Raw genomic sequence first — 22,958 nt, forward strand, 5'->3', positions numbered from 1 at the left:
TTTTACCTACTATTAGACTTTTATCAAGAACCTATGTAATACAGAAAAACTTACACCAACTGAAATGACAAAGATCATCCACAAAATTATGATTCCTTTAGTTATGATTCTGTAAATTCACTTTCTTCATTATCATTCACGAGTTAATGTTAAAGTCAGTTCTCTATCTCAACACACACACGAGGTTGGGCTCATTGAAACACCAACTAGATATAAGTCAAAGATCGTTGTGCAGACCTGGGCCTGGGCACCAAGAGGAAGTTCCCTGGAAAAGATTCCCAGGAGGCGGCCTGAGAGCATCACACACACTGGAGTGAGTCTGAAGCCATTGTGCCAAATAGCAAAAGCCAGATAATGCAAGCAGCCAGCGAGGCGTGATATTGCTGGCCCAAGGTGCGGGTTCTTAAGATACTTGGCCATTATTATATCCGAATTCCATTTGTTCTTTGAAAAATTAAATTTATGAAAAACTGTTCCTATGGAAGGTTTGGTCACACCCTGTTTGGACCAAAAGACTCAGCCAGTCAGATCCCTTGCACCTCACTTCCTAGCCTTGGGTTCAAGGAACAAATCCAACTTCAAAATAAGTATCTTGGCCACCAGTACAGACCGTGGTAGGCTCCGAAAGGAGTTTCTGAGTGTCTTGGAACATGTTTTAGAGGCAGGAGGAGCTACAATGTCAGATCATTTGGAAGGTTGTTTTCATCTCTAATTTGCCACCTAAATCATAGCACAACTAAATTCGGGATTAACATACACTATGTACAGAGAGGGAGTGAACTTCCTCAGCTGTGGTTTCCAAACTGACCTATGGGAAAGTGGCCTTAATTTGGGGTTTTGGGCTACACTCAGCGAAGCTCAGGAGTGAGCTCTGGGGGCACTCGGAGGACCCTGTTTTGTGTCAGGGTCAATGGGATGCAAAGCCTTGTCTCCAGTACTAGCTCTCTGTACTTCTTCCAGGGTAAAATGATGTAATTACAAAGGCCACGGGACGTGGTCAGTGTCTTATCATCCTCTGTGCCTGGACTCTTAACACTGACCTCACAGATGCTTTTGAATGAATAACTTGCTCTTTTCTGTCGTCTACAGAATCAGATTGTCATTGCTTCGGGAAGGAGTTCGTTTGGAGCGCGGCTCTCTGGAGCACTTCACGTCTACAGCCTCGCTTAGATGGGGAGATTCCACTCTCTGCTTTCCTCATCTGGTTTTCCCCTCTCTCATGCCAGTCACCTCCTGGGTGAGGGTGTTCTGGTGGACAAAGTGGAACATTGAGTGATGAGTAGGTTCTCCTAGACAGAGAGGCAGGGGTCCTGGGACAAGACAGCCAGGTCATCTGGAATGTGATACAGGAAATGGTGATTTTATCGCCATTACTCACGTTCCCTTTCAGGGTTTACCTTGCTGCCCTTCCAAGTAAACCTTTCCTAACTTACAGCCCATGTTTCCATCTATTGTATAACCTGCCTGAGATCTCTGTAAATGTATGTCTAGGTCTGATAGCTTGAGCAGGCCTTCCCGTGGTTAAGATCTTTGTATAGAAATCTTTCTCCTAAAGTTCTTTTTAAAAAATTGACCCATTCTGATGAAAGGGAAATAGCATCATGTATAGAGAGGAAAACTGGAAGAGGAACAGAAATGGTAGCGCCAGGAGAAAAACCTGGTGATCGCAGAATCACTGAACTCGCTGTTTCTTAATGCTTTTTACTGTGTTATCAGCATTTCCTGAGGTGAAGGGGAAGTGGCAGAACTGAAACCTTGCCACCTGCCCGCGCTCACATGCGTTCATAGAGACCCTGCTCTAGCAGCTGATGGACCTAGAGACTTGTTGCTTGTTGTTTTCAGCACCCCGAGAGGGTTCTTCCTCTGCTAAGGAGACGCAGACCTTGGCTTCACTTCTGCCCAGACTGGTTTCAGTGAGAAGTTTTGTCTGCCGGTCTGGCATATTAAAAGGAAAGAAATGCACGGACCACAGGGTCTCCTGTGCAGAAAATTTATGGGCATCACCTGTACATGTAGTAATGAGTTGATTCTGCATCAAGGAAGAACCTGTTTCTTCTGATGCTTAGGGGAAACAACACAGGCAGAGAGTCCTTGGCTCGGCTTCTCCAGGGGTAGATAGACACGGTCAAGGAAGGCAGGAGTCCAGCTGGAGGGTCAAGTTCAGTTAGAAATCACAGAAAAGCTACTAGATGTAAATTGAGTCTGCGCTGGAAAGCTGAACAGGCACAAACCTGGAAAGGTCTGGATCCCACAGCTGCCTCCATTTAAAGAGCTTTGCTAGGGCCTGAGAATAAGCAAATAAGACACTTGCTTTGCATGTGGCTCACCCTGGTTCTCCCCCGCCCCCCCCCCCCCCCCCACCAGCATTACCAGGAGTGACCCTGGAGCACAGAGACAGGCATAGCCCCCAGGCACCAGGAAGGCAAAGAGTTCTGCTAGCCACAGGGTTTCTTATGGAACTACAAAAAGCACCCAGCTAAGAACCTATGATAAACTGTGTATAGGAAATGCAGCAGATGAAGAATGGCTTTAATAAAAGGAAACGTGCTTTTAGAAGGGCAGGAATTATTAGTTGTGTTCACTTACCAGATGAGATGTCTAAGTGAAGCACAAACTGATGACAGTGCACTCAGTGGAAGTGTTTCTCATCTGAGTCTTGCACTAGAAGGCTGCACTTTGTAAACCTTCATTTTGGAAACGACCGCTAAAGGACAGGCCTGTTTTTATCAGAGAATCTATATTTCTCTCAATGCCTAAGAAGACTGGGTATTAAGCACCATGTTGGAAAAGGTTAACTCTTTGAAACTTCACATTGGATTTTATATTGGATATTTAATCATGCTTGTTCCATAGTTAGAAATGATGTAAGGGCCTGCTAAGGATCAACCTGCTATGGCAGATATATAAAATATGTAAAAACCTGGCATATAGAAAAATACCTAATATACTAATGCAATGTTTCTCTAACCTTTTCTGATCGTGGTTTCCTTCTGGTGACCCTGTGTTCTTCCTGCAGTCCTCTCTTACCAGCTGGACTCCCAATGTCCTGCCAAATCTCTCCTTTTAAGCAATTTTCACCTTGAAATATTCTGGATGTCCCAAGAGGGTAATATGGACCTTGGATGGGAATCACTAGTATGATGGTTTGTATGATCACGATCATCCTGTTGTTCGTTGATTGCCTTGAGCAGGCACCAGTAACGTCTCCTTCGTCCTAGCCCTGAGATTCTAAAAAGTGCCACATTCAAGGCTCTTTCAGGGTTAGGAGAATGAGACCCATCATTGTTACTGGTATTTGGCATACTGGGTACGCTATGGGGAGTTTGCCAGACTCTGCCGTGTGGGCAGGTTACATTCAGTAGCCTGCCAGGTTGTCCAAAGCAAGAATGAGATAATAAGATGTCACACGGCCGCATCCGCGTGCTTCCAGGAGCTGGGTTTTATTTAAACTTTTTAGTACAAACCATTAAAAAATGATTTGTACTAAAAAGTAAATTTTCACAGCTCTAAAACATTATTTATAATTCTAAAACATTGAATGAGAAATGAAATACTTTGTAGGGTTCTAATCTCAACACAAATCAAATGCATACAACAGTGTAACTCAAAATTAGCTTTATTCCAAGAACTCAGAAGACATTAAAACATTTGAAGTTTTTCTTGTCTCTATGTAACAACTTTCTTCAAGGTTTGAAGACCAGAACTGTTTTCTGCCTTTGTCTCAATGATGGAAGAGACTATGAAATAAACTCAGGTCTCTGAATTCCACTGTCCGTACACCCCCCGTAGATATTACTAAGTAATTGTAAAGTGTGAGTTGAACATTGTAATTCCAAGTAAAGCTGTGAACAATACTGGAGTAACTCACCAAGAATAAATAGCTTTTAAATATGAGAGTGTACAATGGTTAATTATCACAGTTTATTTATCGAGAATGAAATGAGTGTTAATAGCATCCTAAAAAAGATCTGTTCTGCCACATTCATTTAGTGGCCTACAGACAAAGGAGTGTTACAAAAGAGCATCAGACCTTGCTCTGGGAAGACAGTGCTGGGGATGGAGACGCAGCCCAGCTCCACAGCACCCTGGGCACCACTGCCAGTGGCTTGAATGGCAACCAAAGCATTCTGGGCCTTTGCGGAACCACATCCTGCATGCTTCACAGATAATGACCCCTGAGCACTGCAGGGAAAAGTAGCTACATTATATTTGGCAGTTGTGCATGTTAAACAGGTGATACGATTATTTGCTTGCTTGCATAACTGGGAATTTAATATTCTGTTGACTGTGAGTCAGAGAGTTTATGTGCTCAGCCTAATATCTTAACTCAAACTTTAAAACTAATGAACTTTGTAAAATATTTTGGTATAAGCTGTGTTACTAAAAGAACTTTAAGAAGCTTCCCTGAAACCATCAAAGCAGAACTGCCACTTAAAAATCACACTGGATCCAACCACCTGCAAAGATTTTATGAATCATTGGTAATTTCCCTTTATCTGACTTAATGAGGTAGCTGAATTTCTTTTAGTGATGAGCCATGACATTTAAACAAAAATTTATTTCACCCAAGCTCATAAACTAAGTAGAAACAGTACAAGGAAAAATGAGCCTGTTCTATGCTAGGCCTGATTAGCTTGGCAAAGATTATCTTGCTAGGCTCCCAAGGCCTAGCAAGATCACAGATAACACCTAGTTTATAATCATAATGTAAGATCAAAAACAGCAAAGTCGCTTGGAGCATGGCAGAGTGCCCTGTGAAATCTCAGTATTATCAGAGTATTTAGAAAACCATCACAATAATTAAAAAAAAAATGGATGAAGTGAGAGTCCCATCAACCTTGCAGGCTCAGTGAGGGCCCCAGAGTGCTGGGAGGGCCATACCTTCCCCTGCTCTTCTGGCACTAGGCAGAAAGGACTCTACATTCTACTGCCCGGCTGCATTCAGCTCCAAAATACACATATTAAAAAGGTAGGAGTGGGTATGTCATGGAGAACAGTCATGATGTGTCTCAGAAATAGCATCTGTCTTAGGCCCAAATCTGACAATGAAAACAAAAAGGCACCCACGGCCGAAAGCTTGTCTTGTACCCCCAATCTGGAATCCATCTGTTTCCTCTGAGGTGTGAGTACACAGAGCAGCGAGGTGCTGAACAGCTTTTCCTTGTGTGTGGGCGGTTGGGGCGACACAAAACCAGGAATGACTGAGATGCTATAAACAGAGACAAAATGGAAAGACTTCCTTTCTGCTTTGCTTCCAATGGCCTTCACTACAGCGGAGCAAAGAATCAGGGATGAAAAAAATGCCATCTTGATTAACCAGAAGCCTTATCAAGTTGGGAGTGGAGTGGTCATTTTTTTTTCACCATAAAAGGAGGGTGGGGACATACAATACAATACAACTTTGCTAAGAATTAATTTCAAACACAAACCTCCGGGGTTTAAGTTTCATGTTTTGCTAGCTTTTCAGTAACCTGAGTTATTTGCAAGAAAAAGAGCTGAAGAACATCATCTCAAAACTGTGGGCTCATCAAGTTTCCAGGATTTTAGACAGGAAATTGCACTTTTCTTTATATGCACAAATTATATAAAATATATAAAACTATTCTTGCATCAATCTCTCCATGGCTCACATCACATTTATAAAAATTCTTATGTTTGTACATCCGTAGGATATAGAATCTTGGCCTTTTAGAGAGCAAGAACTTTGCGATGAAGTTCTGTGACTCAAAATATTTTTTAGCAGACATCATAATTTAAATAACCCGACTTTTCTCAAGTCTCCATCTATATGAGAAAACCGTAAGAGAGCACTGAACTTCCCTGCAAATACCACAAAAAAACATAAAAGAGTTTCGCTAGGCTGTTCCTAACGGTTTGTTAGGACATTCCTGTTTGATCCAAGTCCATCTGGCCTTAAACTGTGTTTCAGTTCCGTCCTTCGATCTGCCTGCCGGGGTCTTTTAGGTAAAGAGGCCATCTAGATAAAGCAGGGAAATGAACTTTAGTTTACGTCTTTCCTAAAAGAACTAGCAAAATGATGACTCATATTCTAAATGACAGAAGGACTGAGGTGAAATAAAGTGTCCTAAGTACTTATTCCAGTGGTGCAAACTACCAATAGAATGGTAAAGAAAAGGAGGTAAGCTTTTATCATGGTCAAAACATTATACTCTTTTTTTCTCTATTTCAATTTCAGTTATGAAAAATCCTGCATCTGAATTATATCTGTTTAGGGGCTGGTGCAATAGTACAGCAGGTAGGGTGTTGTCTTGCATGTGGAGAACCTGGGTACAATCCCCGATACCCCACGTGGTCCTCTAGTCCCTCAGGAGTAATTCCTGAGTGCAGGGCCAGGAGTAAACCTGCAGCAGCAGACCCAGGTTCGATTTTGCTGGTGCCAGGCAAAAACAAAAAAAAAAGTCTCCCCAAAATGCATTTCTCTCTTTGCCAGTCACCTGAACATGTACTGTCTAATTTTCCCATTACCACCAAGACTCACATGATACTAAGTTGACAGGAAACTAAGGAAGATTTACAGAAATCAAACAGTTTGCTCAGGGCAACAAAGCCTGTGACAAATAGACCCCAGGACCTCTACTACTGATCGGCTGTGAACGGAGCCCTTCTTACCATGGGGGGCAGAGGAGCTTCCAGCTGGCGCCCAAGAAAGGACAGCAAACGCCTCCAGATGAGGCCACTACCCATGAACATGATCCCTGTAATCAGCCAAAACACTCGGTGGTCCTGGAAGAAAAAGTAACACAGATTTCTTTAGAAAAAAACAAAACAAAACATGTAATTCAGATGCAGGATTTTTCATAACTGGGACAATCATAGTATGGGAATTGTGTGTTCAAGAAACCTGACCTTTATAAAAGGAAGTTGAAAGGTGGTAAGTAAATGACCAAATTCATCATATTGAATAGGACAGACCAACATCCTATCTCCAATGGGGTTTGATGCTAAGAAGGGACAGGGGCTAGAGATGTATCTCAGGGCAGAGCATCTGCAGCCCCTCACTGCCAAGTGTGATTTATGGGGGTGCTGCAGGTACAGATTTCAGCAATGCAAAGAGGTACCCACAGCCATGTCTGCACTCATCACACACTGGCTACTTCAAGTCCTTCCTCCATTGTAACAGATCTGAAAGGGCACAGATCACCTAGAAGCAGTGCTCAGTATATATGGTAGCCCAGAACATGTCCGTGGGCTTGAGACAAGACAGGGGCTGAGGCACCTGCTTCGCCCGCAGCCAACCCAGCTCTATCTCAAGCTCGGCCAGGGACTGAACTTGGGTCAGCTGAATGCAAGGCAAGCACCCGATCTGCTGTATTACTGCTCTGCCTGCTCCCCCCCCCTCCACTTAAGTTTAAAAAAGGACAATTTTTACAATTTTTCCTAGGGAAACCATAGATCATTATAGATCCTCTTTGACCTATGACTTTTTGAATTTTTTTTTTTTTCTTTTTGGGTCACACTTGGCAATGCTCAGGGGTTAATCCTGGCTTTGCAGTCAGGAATCAATCCTGGCAGTGCTTAGGGAACTGATAAAGGATGCTGGGGATCGAACATAGGTCTGCTGCGTGCAAGGCAAATGTCCACTGCACTATTGCTCTGGCCCAAGAAAATAAATGTTGACAGACCTCCCCATCGGGGTATCAAACCCCGGTCTACCATGTGGCAGGCAGGGATACTTACAACTATACTAATGAGGAGTGAGCTTCTTTGACCTATGATGAATAAATTTACTGGCTTGGGAAAATTACTACCTCGAATATGGGAATACAACAAAAAACATGTGCAGCCATGTAGGTGTCTCTGGTCAGCAGCCAGTACAATGCACAAAGCAGGGTTGAAGGTTCCCATCCCAGTGACAGATTCCTGCTGACAGAGGCACACTCAAAAGAAGTAGCACTCAGAGGGGGAGACAAGAGACTTTAAGGAGAAAGGGGAAGAGCAGGAGGGAAATACGGATGGAACCACTGACAGGGTGGGCACAGAGGCTGGAGGAGGGACAGGGAAGGGGCAACATACCAGGACAGCCAGGAAGGCCAAGGCCCTTGGGGTCTTATCTTAGGGCAGTGAGCAGTGACCCCGGATTGGCTTGTTTTAAAATCTGCTTTTCAAAAGCTGAGCACCTTGTGGGCATGCTTGTTTAACAGGCTGAGCGTATGCTCTGCAGGTAGGAGGCCAGGGTTTGATCGCTAGCACCACCTGGTGTCCTGAGAAGAGCTGGGAGTAGCCCAAGCATCACTGGACATAGTTAAAAATTAGAGCAGTACAGAGTGGTGTGGATCAGAGATGATGTGGAAAAGACGAAGGTGACAGCCAGAGACAGACCAGATCTGTTGGGTGAACTGGGACACAGCATGGAGGCCACTGGAACTGAACATATATTCAGCTGCATTTCTAGAAGCTTACAGTAAGAAATGCAGGGCCAGAATGATGAGACAATCTCTGAGACATCAGTGTTAACAGAGACAAACAGTATGGTAAAATGCAAAGTCTAAGTTGGTAGGTCTGCATCCTAACTTTTTTCCTAGCCCTAGGTCCTTGGGTGTTATTTAAAACTTTTAGGGGTCTATTTTTTCTTTCTTTTTTAAAATTTTTACAAAGTAGTTCACAATATTTGATTACATTTAATTCTCGAACACTAATCCCACCACCATCATACCTTTCCACCACCGTATTTTTGATATTTCCATCAGAACCCTAATGCCTGCTCCAAAGCAGAGGGGTCTATTTTCTTACGCATAGAGTAAGTATAATAGACCCATTTTCAGAGTTGAGCCCAAAACGAGGCCAACTGCCAGAAACACTGCTTGCCACATTACAAACAAGCAAACTTCAGTAAGACCATCTCAGAGCGTGTGACTGCTCATCGCACCCTTACCATGTCAGTCACAGGTTTGGAAAACCTGTGGGACCCCAGGCTACACTCATGGCTATTTTATAAGGGTAAACCGTGCCTATTTTGATACACAGATCTAACTTCCTTGTGTGAGTGTGTATGTTAAGACTTTTTAAATGCCACTGAAAAACGGATCTTCAAAACAGTAAGGTGATTCCAAGATAGCTGAAATCATACATTCTTACCTCTTCAAGGGATGATTGCAAATTCATTCCAAAAGCAACTCCCATGAGTCCGAAGAGTGAAAGTGAGAAGGTGCCCATGGTCAACTGCAGGTTCAACCTCATCATCACATTCCGGTGGCTGGAGAGAAGAGCATATGCTTAGATCCCAAGGGCCCTCTAATCACACCCCACACACAAGAGTAAATGCTCTAAGGAAGGCCACGTATATACCTTACAATAAAAAGGGCACACTGCATGACAAATGCTAAGAATAGTATAATTCCTTTACCTCTACAGTGAGGTTTTTTTTTTTTTGTAGTTAAAAATACGCATATGTGTATGTGCATTTGTGTATTGGGGATCTGCGCCATCCCAGAGATACTCAGCTGAATAGGCGGAGTGACTCAAAGCTAGGGCCTCGGGATGTGGGGCTGCCTGGGCTCTGTGGTGCTGGGGACTGCCAGGGCCAGTTGTTTAGGGGGTCAGGGTATGCTGAGGTTCAAATGTGGGTCAAAGTTCATGATCAGCATGTACCCCTAACTGCTAAACTATCTTCCCAGTCCCCCACAATACTTCCTTAGAAACTTTGTTATTTTGTAATTCCTTTGCAAAGGAAATACTTGTTTAATACAGTTCTTTCTCACCTGTCCAGGTTGATGAATATAATGCTTTGTGAATCATCAATGAGTGCCCTAAGTTCCCGAGTTGCATTGGAAAGATCCTCAGCTAATCGGTAGTAGTTTTCCAAAAGCAATTCCATCTCCTCAGCATGGTCAATTCCAGCGCTACTCTTTTCACTGCAATGAGAGTCACTAAAATAATTAATCTGGGGTTGGAGAGGTAACTCAATGGGCTGGGTGCACACTTTGCATGGTGGAGGGCTGGGTTTGATCCAAGAATTACATGGGTTCCTGAGCACTGCTGTGAATGACCCCTGAGCAGAGCCAGTTGAAGCTCCTGAGCAGGGCCACGCATGACCCAAAAATCAAGACAAAATTAACATGTCCCCAGTATGTACATCTTCTTTTTAGTACCAACAATGTCCTCAATTAGTCCTTAACAAGCATCTATTCTTTAGTTAGTTAGGGACTAACTGAGGACATTGTTGATACTAAAAAGAAGATGTAAGCAAGGCAAAAAACCCAGTTTAGTGTGTTTAATTTTCTGTTTCTATATCTATCATAGTTTTATTTTTGTGCTTATTTGAATACAGATAACTGCACTGCACTGTAGCACTGTTCTCCTATTGTTCATCGATTTGCTCGAGTGGGCACCAGTAACGTCTCTATTGTGAGACTTGTTGTTAATGTTTTTGGCATATTGAATATGTCATGGGCAGCTTGTCAGGCTTTGCCATGTGGGCGGGATACTCTCAGTAGCTTGCCGGGCTCTCCGAGAGGGGCAGAGGAGTCAAACTCGGGTTGGCCACGTGCAAGGCAGATGCCCTACCCGCTATGCTATGGCTCTGGCCCACAGATAACTAATGTTTGAAAAATGCTTAAAAAATCTATATAGACTAAAACTATAAACACAACAAAGTGTCTATAAATTTCTGATACTGTGTACCAATTAGAAAAATGGAACGTTTTCAATAAACATACAACTTGAGTGTGGACAACAGTAAATGTCTCAACAATTTGTTGTTTTGGGGCCACGCCTGGCAGTGCTCGGGTTATTCCTGGGTCTATGCCGGGAAGCAGACTGAAGCCCCCCATGTGATTTACTCGGTCAGCCTACAGAGCTCTCTCTATCCCTGAATACTGAAACTCTGAAGAAACAAAATATTTGTATGATGAGCATTTTTATGTTAGCCAAAACTTTCAGATCTTATGGTGACCTGTTTCTCATGTACTTTCACCCCTTTTCCTCATCCATGAGAACTCCTGTTCCACCCTCCCCTGCCCCCCCCCCCCCCCCCCCCCCCACATACCATATTCCCAGTGATCTGTGTGCATATGTGACATCTGGGCAGTTGGTTTTTTGCAAAGACAGATAATGGAATGTTGCTAGACTCATCACAGTTCAGCTGTATTGTGTGCAAAATATGACCTCAATATGGCCTCATTAATCCGAGTTACATCAACACAGCCCAGGAAAATAGTGAAGCCACTAGGAATATAAAATGTCAATCTTTTTATTATAGAATCTATGAGAATTCTGGTGATGTCAGGAGACTGATACCCAGGGAATAACAAAGCATCATCCACTCACAAGACTTGCGGATCGCTCCACTTCGTCAGACAGAGTTCTTCCAGCAACTCTTCTTCATCTAAGATCTCCAAGATGGATTCTTTAAAAATCTTAATATCTGTTTCTAATTCTGATAAGCTGCAATAATATTTTATATAAACATGATTAATATAAATAGAAAATTAAAAAAAATAAGAACAGTGTTGTTGATAAAACACTAACCCGTGAAAACATACTTCCAAATTTACCACGCACACAAAGGATCAATTCTTGGAGAAAATACCCATGCTTACCTTTTCCCATTTTGTAGTAAGATGTGCAGTTTGCTTCTGTCTACAGAAGAATGTTTGGGATCCACTAAAGCTTCCAATGTCTCAAGGATCAGTGGCTGCAGAGTGTTAAGTTTCCCCTGAAGGGTGTTGATCTAGACAACAACATGACCTTTCATAAGAATCAAAACAATCTTTTTAGAATACTCAGGGTCATTGAATCCTCTGATTAAACACAGAAACCTGTAACAGCTACGAGTACTTTCAGAACAGGCACTGTTGAGATGCCTAGTCCATATGAGTCTCAAACTAGAGCTCTGGGTTCCACCATAATCATGTCGACAGTTATTACTAATCTTACCGGCTCTACAGCAAATGAGCTCTTTCCTAGGAGTCTTCCCCTAAAAACATCATACAAGTGAGGATTACAGTGGGGGAATGACACAACCTTTTTGGTTCCCAGTGAACATGAAGTTATATTTGGGCTTGACTATAGTTAAATATGTGTGCAAAAATCACAAAAACCAATTGACTAATATAACATCTTATTAAAAAAGTCACTGTTGAGAAGGTTAACTATCAGTTGAGCCTTTAACTCTTTGCAAATCTTTTGCTGGTGGAGGGTTTTATAAAAACGCAATTATCCAAAATGATCATTTCCAACTATTATGGTTATACCGGTCCCTTCTTGATCCTAAGTGCCCTTCACCCGCCCCCTGACGTCCCCCACCCCCCACCCTCTGTGGCAAATACTGACCAGTCCTCCTGGCCCAGGATCACTTTGGACAGGAACTGAACATTCAAAGTAGGTAAAGAGATATACCTGATAACCTTTCAGTAACTGTATTGCAAACTAAAGGCAGAAAGAAAGGGGGGTGGGAGAGTGCCTGTCATAGAGGGAGGTGGGGGGGGGGGGATGGAGAGGAGGGGAAGGAAACTGGGAACATTGGTGTTGGGAAATATACACTGGGGAGGGGACAGGTGTGAAACATTTTATGACTGAAACCTAATCATGAACAACTCTGGAAATGTGTATCTCATTAAAAAAGTAATTACCTGTGTAGCACGGTAAGCTGTCTAAGGTTCGCATAAGCATGGCAGGCAGTCAGCTATTATGCACTAGGATCGCTATTCCAGTAGCTAGAATGCTGAAATGCTTCTACACTAGCTGGTAAAAAGCACTAACTAATCAGCAAAATTAATTACTGATATCAAGCCCAACGTTTATTTCGGCATATGTCCCCTTTGGTCCCGAGAACCTACCCAGTCAGTGCAACTTGCTCCTGACAGTTGATGACTTTCCTTTCTCTCCCTCTCTTGCTTCCCCCCAGACAGTGATGATGCTCCTACTAGTCACTGGTTAGTCTAAACTGTGCCATCAGGGGAGGGATCTTGTGCTGCCACTGCAGTAGTGCAAGATGGGAAGGGAGCGGGACTGCAGGCCCTCAGGTTCCCTTCACCCCCCCTCTTCTCCTCCCACTCAGCATTGTATGCCTTAGTCTCAACCAGTTCCTGAATGGGCCTATCCTGACTCACAGGATTAAGAGAAAATAATAAAGTATTTGCAGCACCAAGAAGCAACAGCTATTCTTGCAAAGGGCCTGAGAGGATCTGCAGAGACTCATGAAAGGTTTTAATGTTACGGGAAGTCCTTAGAAGAATCCCTATGTCCCCTTTGGTCTCAAACAGAGGCAGCATTTATCTGCCTCACTGTAAGGCCTGTATGCAGAGGATTAGAAACTAGAAAGATGTGTGTTATTTTTATCACATGCAAGTAGCTTAACTATACATATACACATATAATTTAATTTAGAAACAAATGTGGTAAACATTTAAGACTTTTTAAGGAAAAATATTCCGCTGGATCATATTTAGGATATTGAATCACCACCCATAAACATTTAAGACTTGTGCAAAAAAAAACAAACACAAAGAGTGCTTCCTTGGATGTCTTTACAACTTCTTGATACTGTCCCAAGGAACTTCGGGACTACTTGATTTGGTTTAAAATCAAGTACTTTTTCCATATAAAACTCTAAAAGGTCTGTGTGTGGGTAGTGTGTGTGGCTTGAGATATGGCAACAAACTCATCTTTCTACTTAGCAGCATTTGGACAGCAGGGCAGATTCTAGCAGAGTTAATGGCAGAGGCTTACCCGGTACTGCAGGAGCGCTTCTATAGCTCTAAACTCAAAGGGCAAAGGGTATGTGACGAGCTGGCCCTCTCCAGCCAGCTGTGAGGGTAGTTCTCGGAATAGCCACTGCTCTAAATTTAAATTCCGATAATCTAACACCAGAAGACACTCTGGAGTTATCACAGCTTTCAAATACTGTAAGAAACAAACATATTGTCAGTGCATGTCCGTGCACATGTATACATGCATGCAAGCTGTAGGGCTGTAGAAAAAAATAACACTCATCATATGGTTTAATACTCTTACTAGTTTTGGGTTACTCCCTTACCAAGTCACGGTTTTTCAAAAACAAAGACTTTATTAAAAGAAGACTGAAATGTCTGTAAGTCTTGACACTTCTTCCTCATTCTCACAGAGTAAGAAACTGAAAACTGATTCCTTAAGGTTTCCAGGGTGAGGCCAGAGACACAGCACAGGGATTAAGGTGCAAGTCTGGCACGTGCCTGACCCTGGCTTGATCCCTTCAGTTTCCTTGTCCTGAGTAATCCCAAAGTACAGAGCCAGGAGTAAGCCCTGAGCACAGACAGGTATAGCCCAAATACCACCCCTGCCCTCCAAGACTTCCAGGGTGAAGGAGACACCTCACACTTACACACAAAGGGCCCTGGGTTTGATCCTGACACTGCAAAGCACCCTGAGCACCTCTGGTGCAGCCCCAGTGGACCCCTACCCCACTGTAGGACCAACCTCCCCCCAAAAAACCCCCAACAACCCACAAAGAACTTCCAGGGTGATCAAAGGAAAAGAGCATAAAATAAACGGGACAAAGAAAGTAAGCCTTGAAAGTCCTTGGATAAACTTTCAGGAAACAATTTTAGTTTTAATCACAACTAGTTTGGCTCAAATAGGACAGTTTTCTTTTTAAAGTATCACCAACATGTATTAAACTAATTTGAGATTATGAAGCTAAAAATAGCCTAGGGCTGTACTTAACACCACTAAGAAATCGTCAGCATTCTAAAGCCTTGCATCTTTTGTCACTATTGTTTTTCTCTGTGCTGGGGACTGAACCTGCAGCTTTCCTTTCTTAAGTCCAGTGCTGTGTCACTAAACTTCACCCATAGTCCCAGACTAGCATCACTTATGTTAACAGTAACAGGGAGGAGTGGCCAGGAGACGACTCCTAAGCACATGCTTTGCATGCTGGAGGCCCTGGGCTCAATGCCCAGCACCATAAGGTCGCTGGAGCACTGCCAGGAGTAGCTCCTGAGCACCACCAGGCTAGCTGATCTAGACACTGACCAAGGTGGCTACTGAGTCATGTGCTACTGAGACTGCAGTGGAGAAATGTAGCTGGAATAAAATACTTTACCTCCATTCTCATGATAATTCTATTGTTCCTTGTCGTAATGCTCATTAAATGCTGAAATCTCAAATCTCTGGCTTGAAGCCCTAACTCTTGATATAAATCAGTTTTCTTCCTTTCTAGAAAGAAACAGAGTCAATTACAATTGGATTGAATGGTCAAGAAACTTGTACTTTTGTCCTGGAGTGATAGTATAGTGGGCATATCTTGCTTGTCTTGCATGTGCAGACCTGCTTCTATCCCTGGCATCCCATTGGGGTCCCTGAGCCCCCCAAGGAGTGATCCCTAAGCTCAGGGCAAGGAGTAAGCCTGGAGCACTGCTGGGTGAGGCCGCTCCCCCACCCCACAATAAAATAAACTTGTACTTTTAGTGAACCTCGACTACCACCATCAAGATAATTTTCTATTACTATCAAAAACAAGCTTTTGGGTTTTTTTGGGAGCCACACTGCAGTACCCTACCTGCTTTACGACCTCTTCAGCCCCTTGATTCTTTTCTAGTCTTATTCATATTTCATAAAATTCCTTTGGGCTAAGAAGGCTGTTGGGACCTATATGAAAACCACAGCTTTTCATCATTTAAAATTGTGGTAGCTTTAGAGACAGGTCGTCTTTTTTAAAAAAGACAAACTGAATACAGTTCTGGGGGAATATGTCTAGTTCAGACAACGTCTATTCAATTAGGATAGATGAGCAAATGTGAAGCTTTCCTTTTGCACACCCAACTATGCAAAAAATATTGCACAAAGAAATTCACAAAACACCATCACTCAACTTTCATCAGATCCACTCACTCAACAATTCAGGAAGATGGGATTTTGGAGAAAATGAGATACTCACCAAAAGAAGTAACGTTTCCCGCTTCGTCAAATTTTGTCTGAAGTAAGATAATAAAAACAAAATATTAATTGTCCCCAAATTAGCATACAAAATTGATGGCACTGGTATAAGGTCTTCCTTAGACTGAATTCAGTTTGAGTTAAAATAAAAATCCCTTTCCTGTTGCTTGGGCAAAACTGAGAAAAATGAACATTTTCTTTTGTTCCCCTGGAAATCTGACAGAGGTATAAGTCTTGTGAGTGAGCAACACTCTGATGGTACAAGTGCTCCTCATGGTGGGCAAGGGACTGAGAAGAGTGAATGAGATGAATGAGATACTCAATTCAAACTGCAGCTCTGCATTTTCCTAAATGTGGTAGCTCTCACTAACTGGGAGCCTGGCATCCAGAGGATTTGCTGATGCTGGAGGGGGCTGGAAATTCTAAGTCAAATGGAATGTTAAGTCTTTACTTGATCCTAAGAAGTCTCTCTGGTGGGCGCAGAGGAAAATAATGCTGAAATCGCAAATCTCTGGCTTGAAGCCAGAGAAAAGGTCTTTTATGACAGTTTCAAGTGAAGATTTGATGCTTTATATATTTCTTTAAGCAGAGGGAACATTTTTCTGTAGTATTTGTTCACAGCTAAGCATGAAGATGATCAAGTAATATTTAATGAATCATTTAGTTGGGCTATACTAGTTACAATAGATTATGCATTCGCAGAAAGAGTAAGACAATTATAGATGAAAATTTATGTTAATAACATGACAACCCCAATAATATACATTTTGGCTTGCTTCTCATAAGCTCAAGATGATTATATAAAATATTCCATAAAACATCACTGTTAAAGGGAAATTTTTATCAATACCAGCTTTATTCCACACATTAAAGAAAATTTGCAGTAAATTTCAAAGAAAACAAATTTTAGAGAAAATCATGCCAATATTTTACAGAACACATACTTACTACTCATACTACATATATTTCTTTGTAGATGCTCCTCTACTTTCTACAACATACACTGATTCTTTGGGGGTGGGGTTAGTATTTATCTGAATCACTTTTGATTTACTGAAATTTTCTATTTAAAAAAATAAGATCAGGGCTGGAGAGAGTGCAATGGCTGGAGTGTCTATTCTGCATTCAGGATGCTTGGATTTGATTCCAGCACTGCTTGGTGACCCCCAAGCACCAAGCTAAGAGTAGCTCCTAGCACTGCCAGGCACGGCCCTGAATAAACAAAAAAGATCATATAAACTATGATTTTAGGGGTGTGTGTGGCCACACCGAGGGCTACTCCTAGCTCTCAGTACTCAGAAGACAGAACTGGGTTTGGCTGCACACAGGTAATACAGATATGATGTGTAAGTATGATTTTTTGTAAAAAACAAAAAAACCCAAGTAATATCATGGTCTATGGTGCGATTCAGTCGACATAATAGATACTATTAGTTATAAATATACCACACACACTCACCACGGTAAACACTGGGGACACACTGGCTAAAGTGGCTTGAGAGACATCAGCAGTTCTAAACCGGTACACTTCACCTGGAGAAGAAATTAAGAGAATTACCAGCCAAGCCATTTTCATGCAAAGGTCAAAGACAACTCTCTTAGCAAATGGTCATTCAGCTGTTTTATTATTTTTGAACTTTATTCCTAAAGGAAAAAGAAACAACTCTTTTATTTTTTGAGGAGGGCACACCCTATGGTGCTGAGGGTCACTCTTCGCATTGGAGACCATATGATGCACTGGACTGATTTGAATCTAGGCCTTCCCCAAACAAAACATGTATACCAGCTCTTTAAACCATCTCTTTGGTCCCAAGAACTAAAATTTCTATTGTTAGTAGTAGATGATTGTTAGGTTTGGCAGGAAATGATTTCTTTAAAAAAGGTCGTGAGGCATTCAAATAATTTAAAAATTCCAATCACTTATATTCTGATCAATTTTTATCTCAGAGTTGCAAAGAATAGGTTTGGCAGGAGAAGATTTCTTTAAAAGAAGGTGACGAGGTATTCGAATAAAGATTCCAATCACCCTTTTTCCGATCAACTTTTGTATCTCAGAGTTACAATTAATGTACAACACAATCTGGGGCTAGAGTGATAGTACAGTGGATAGGGCATTTGCCTGCACGCGGCCCGACCCGGGTTCGATTCCCAGCATCCCATATGATCCCCTGAGCATGGCCGGGAGTAATTCCTGAGTGCATGAACCAGGAGTAACCCCTGTGCATCGCTGGGTGTGACCCAAAAAGAAAAAAGTACAACACAATGTTCTGAGATTTAAGGAAAATGTCCATTTTCCAGGCATCATTTAAAAAGGCTCCTCAGGGATGGAGCAATAGTATAGTGGGTGGAGTGCTTGCCTTGCACAAGGTCAACCTGGGTTGGGTTCCTGGTACCAGATATGGTCCTTGAGCCTGCTAGGAGTGACCTCTGAGTGCAGGGCCAGGAGAAAGCCTTGGGCACTGCTGGGTATGGCCCCAAAAGAAAATAAACACAAGGCTTTTATGCAAATGATACTGGTGGGCACATTTTAGAAGCCAGATTCCAGGTACCACTTGACCTTCAAGCATTTCAATATGATCTGACCGAACCATAAATTGTGAAGCTACAGATTTTACTTTTCTATGTATTAGCATCTCTTCCAGATAACACTTTATAGTGATGACTGATTCAAAAAGCCCACGACACTGGGATGCAGCACACAATGACCTGGAATAAAGATTTTCAAATCCTTCTCTGAAAATAACTGCTGAAAACAACAGATGGGGTTGAAGAGACCTCTGAGGAAGTATAAGCAAGTAGATTTCGGGACCGATGAAGGACGCTGTCCAAAATACAAGCAACATTGGCTAAGGGCATGGCAAAGAAAGGGGGGAAAAAAAACTCAGCAATTCCCGTCTGCTTCCAAAGCAAACCACCCCAATCCACAGACGTGTAGATCTATCTCATTTCTGATCTTTTTCTTGGGGGGAGAGGGGGCATACACACTCATTTTAATGATTCTTTTTATCAGCCTCTGAAGTTGGGCACACACACGTGTCAACGCTGAACAGAAAATATCTAGAGCCACGGAAGCCAGCACACACACAAATACACACACACGTGTCAATGCTGAAAGGAAAACATCTAGAGCCACGGAAGCCAGCACACACACAAATATACACACACACACACACACACGTGTCAATGTTGAAAGGAAAACATCTAGAGCCAGGAAGCCAGCACACACACATACATACACACACGTATCAATGCTGAACAGAAAACATCTAGAGACACAGAAGCCAGCGCACACACAAATACACACGTGTCAATGCTGAAAGAAAAACATCCAGAGCCACGGAAGCCAGCGCGCACACACACACACACACACAAATACACACACGTGTCAACACTGAAAGGAAAACATCTTGAGCCACGGAAGCCAGCACACACACAAATACACACACACACAGGTGTCAACGCTGAAAGGAAAACATCTAGAGCCACGGAAGCCAGTACACACACATGTCAACGCTGAACAGAAAACATCTAGAGCCACAGAAGCCAGCGCACACACACAAATACACACGTGTCAATGCTGAAAGAAAAACATCCAGAGCCACGGAAGACAGCACACACACACACACACACACACACACACACACACAAATACACACACACGTGTCAACGCTGAAAGAAAAACATTTAGAGCCACGGAAGCCAGCGCGCACACACAAATACACGCACACACTCGTGTCAACGGTGGAAAAAAAACAAACCATCTAGAGTCAGGGAAGGCAGCGCCTTTCCCAGCCGGCGACAAGCCCAGGCGCCACTCGGGGGAGAGATTGTGACCCTCCACATGGGTCCTCCAGCCGGGAGTGGGACAAGCAGGCGCTGACGGACAGGGTCGGGCTCGGGGCCGCTCGCGCGAGGACGACAGCGCGGCGCCAGTGAGGCGCCAGGGTGGGGGCCCTGCTCGTCCCGACGCGGTCGCCTGGGTGCCCAGGCCACGCGTTCACCCTCCTTACCCCTTGGGACGGGAGTGGAGGTGGGATACAAACCCACACGCCCCGGTGACGGACCCCCAGTCCCCACTCGCCGCCCACTGGGTGCACCTCGGGGGGGTCCCCAGCGTCTCGACCCCGGTGAGGCGCGAGGCGAGAGACGAGCACTCTGGAGAGAGCACGCGCGCGAGGGGATCCAATGTGGGGCCGGGGAGTCCCCCCATCAGGGCCAGGGTTCGACATGGTTCGGTTCGGGGCGACGGGGCGCCCGGGCGTCCGGGACGTACCTGCCGCGCGCAGGCTGAGGGGCCCGCGCCTGAGGAGCTCGGCCGCGCGGCCGCCGGCGACCGGAAGGCGAGCCCCGGAGGTCAGGGACAGGGCAAAGAGAGTGCGGCGGGAGAGCGCCGCGGCGCGGGGCAGAGGGCGGCTGAGGCGCCGCAGGCACTCCATGGCGCTCGGGTGAGGCAGCAGCGCGGGCCCGGCGCCTCATGCCGGACGGTGACAGGGCGACCGGCGCTACGCGAGCCGGCGCGGAGGCACTAGGGGCGGGGGGCGGGGCGCTCGCGGCGGACTGCGCAGGCGCGAGCGCGGACCGCGCAGGCGCGGTGCCGCCGGCGCATGCGCGGACGCCGCCTCTCGCCGGGGCGCGCTGTTCTCGCACTCTGCCAGTCGCAGCCGGTGGCCGGCGTAGGTGCCCGGCGGTCGCTCGGGTAGCGGGTGGTGCCCGTGCGTGGGGTGGGTGTGTTCACTCGAGACTCGACTCTTGGGAGCTTGCAGTAGGCGAGCCGCCAAGGGCCCAGTGAACCAACCAGTTCAATGTCAAAAAAAAAAAAAAAAGAGGCCCAACCTACGAGTCTGTCGTTCTGCAGTTTCTGGAAACGTTTTCCTAAAACGATCTCTTGGAAGATGAGGATAGTTGTGCCCCTTCCTTACCTCAGTTTGTGTTCAAGCCCAAGGATGCAAAGATAGACTCAGGAAGAATGATGTACTTTTTTGCTAGTGACGAATGCCTAGTTTATCCTTCGCAGTGCTCAAATGTAAGTGCGTGTTTCGAGGTACCGTTATTTTTCGTGTCAAGAAAAAAAATGTGGACAAAATGTGCTTTCTGATTATATCGGAAGATTCATCCCAGTTTCAGTGTTTTTTTTTTTTTATTATTTTGCTTTATGTTTTGGGGCCACCCTAGCAGAGCTCAAGGTTGTCTCCTGCCCCTGTGTTCAGGCATCACAGCTCAGGGGACCATATGGGGTTTTCCCGAGATTGAACCCAAGTGTCCTACCTGCTGTACTCTCTCTCTCTCTCTCTCTCTCTCTCTCTCTCTCTCTCTCTCTCTCTTAATCACTTCTGGTGGTGATCCAATTATTTATTGGATCACTGTGAGAACAGTCACAAAGCCTTTCAGTTTAAGTCTCGGTTGGTCATACAATGATCAAGCACCCATCCCTTCACCAGTGCACATTTTCCACCACCAAGAACCCCAGTATACCCGACTCCAACCCCCCACCCCCCGCCTGTATGGCCTATTTCCACTTCACTCTCTCTACGTTGATCACATTCAATATTTTGACCAAAAAACCAACATTATTATTTGGAATTTTCCCCAACATTCAGACCTGCCAAAAAGACATCATTAGATAATTTGTTTTCTATTGCTGACTATGAAGAGCATATGATGTCGTGTGGCCACAATAACAGCCACATGAATTTGGATTTCTGATATTTTAATAATAAGCCTAGAGGATCTGCTGTACTCTCTTTATGGTGCCAGGCAGGTTCAGTGATTTTAAAAATGAAAAGGTCTTAAAATTGACAAAATACAGGCTTTTTGTGTGTTTTTTTGGGGGGTGCCACATCCTATATTGCTCAGGAGTTATTCCAGGCTTTGCATTTAGGAATGACTTCTGGCGGTGCTGAGGTAACATATGGGATGCTAGGGATAAAACCCAGGTCTTCTGAGTGCAAGGCAAGCACTTTCCTCACCCGCTGTACTGTCTTTCCAGCCCCCCCCCATGTAGGAATATTAATTTTGGAAGTTAAAAAATTATCTTTTTATTGGATCTACATGCGATGTGCATTGATGGTGTGATACAGTTACAAAGTTATTCATGATTGGGTTTCAGTTCCAATACTGGTTCCTTCATCAGTGTACATTTCCCACCCTAATGTCCCCAGTTTCCTTCACAACTCCCCCCCACCAGCCTGCCTCTGTGGCAGACACTTAACTTCTCTCTCTCTCTCTCTCTCTCTCTCTCTCTCTGTCTCTTTCTCAGTAAACACGTCTTTTTATACTAATAATATGGGGTCCAAAAGATTTCACAGATTTCCGATCATGTGTGAACAAAGAGCTATAAGAAAGCCATTTTGTTTGTTTTGTTTTCCTGTAGGGTACTTGGGATTGGTAGTGGATTGGAGGTGGTAGATTGAAGGCTTCAAAGGAGAGAATGACTTCCGTCAGCACTAAGAAATAGGAAAGACTTCCAACATTGCTTCCTGGATGCTTGGAATCTGGGAGGAGTCCCGGGCATAGAGACTATGATTGGTAGGTTTTTTTCTTTACTAGAGGCTTCAAAGGCCAAATACATCTTTAAAAAATAGTACATCCCTTCAGAGATATTTCTTTGAGGGAGTCTATGGGAAATAATTTTTTGTAAGTTGACCCCCAACCTTCCAAACAATGAGACGAGTCTGCTCAGGATGACCCTCACAAAGTTTTCTACACATGCTGAGACTTGGACTTAAATTCATAACCAGGACTTTGAGTTTGATTGAAAAAGATGGGAGCTGTTGGAGAACTTTGAGCAGGAGATAAGAGCCAAGAGCTCCCTCTCTTATTTATGTCTAAATAGATCACTCTTTTGTGGGGAAGAGGTTCTAGAGAATCAACAGATGGTGGTGATGCTTTGGACTGAGGAGTTGGTGGAAAAGAGGCGGCAGATTTGGCTTGGTGCTGTATAACGAAACTCTGTTGACAGTATTTGTGGAAGGAATTTAAGAAAGAGGCATAGGAATAGATGACACCATTAAAAAACCTGTTTTTAAAAAATTGATTAAGATTCTGTTCTGTGATTTACAATTCTGTTAATGATGGTTTCACATGCA

General features: G+C 43.9%; 2 protein-coding genes across 3 annotated transcripts in view; one reads left to right on the forward strand and one right to left on the reverse strand.

Annotated features, from left to right (window-relative positions):
• GPLD1 (glycosylphosphatidylinositol specific phospholipase D1) overlaps positions 1-3,891 on the forward strand; it is a 62,155-nt gene extending 58,264 nt beyond the window's left edge. For both annotated transcript variants that reach the window (XM_056132515.1, XM_056132516.1), the window contains exon 26: positions 1,090-3,891. In XM_056132515.1, coding sequence (XP_055988490.1) covers positions 1,090-1,170 — 81 coding nt within the window. In that variant the 3' untranslated portion in view covers positions 1,171-3,891. The remainder of the gene's footprint in view (positions 1-1,089) is intronic.
• Positions 3,599-20,381, reverse strand: MRS2 (magnesium transporter MRS2). Its single transcript, XM_056132518.1, has 11 exons — positions 20,147-20,381; positions 17,333-17,406; positions 15,875-15,911; positions 15,041-15,153; positions 13,690-13,863; positions 11,559-11,689; positions 11,287-11,403; positions 9,720-9,872; positions 9,097-9,214; positions 6,631-6,744; positions 3,599-5,977 (listed from the first exon to the last, which is right to left on the reverse strand). The coding sequence occupies exons 1-11, from the start codon at positions 20,307-20,309 to the stop codon at positions 5,867-5,869; spliced, it is 1,305 nt and encodes a 434-aa protein (XP_055988493.1). The 5' UTR covers positions 20,310-20,381; the 3' UTR covers positions 3,599-5,866.
• Between the last annotated feature and the right edge of the window lie 2,577 nt (positions 20,382-22,958).

The sequence above is a fragment of the Sorex fumeus genome, unplaced genomic scaffold (assembly GCF_029834395.1).
Source record: "Sorex fumeus unplaced genomic scaffold, SorFum_2.1 ptg000094l, whole genome shotgun sequence".
NCBI lineage: Eukaryota > Metazoa > Chordata > Mammalia > Eulipotyphla > Soricidae > Sorex > Sorex fumeus.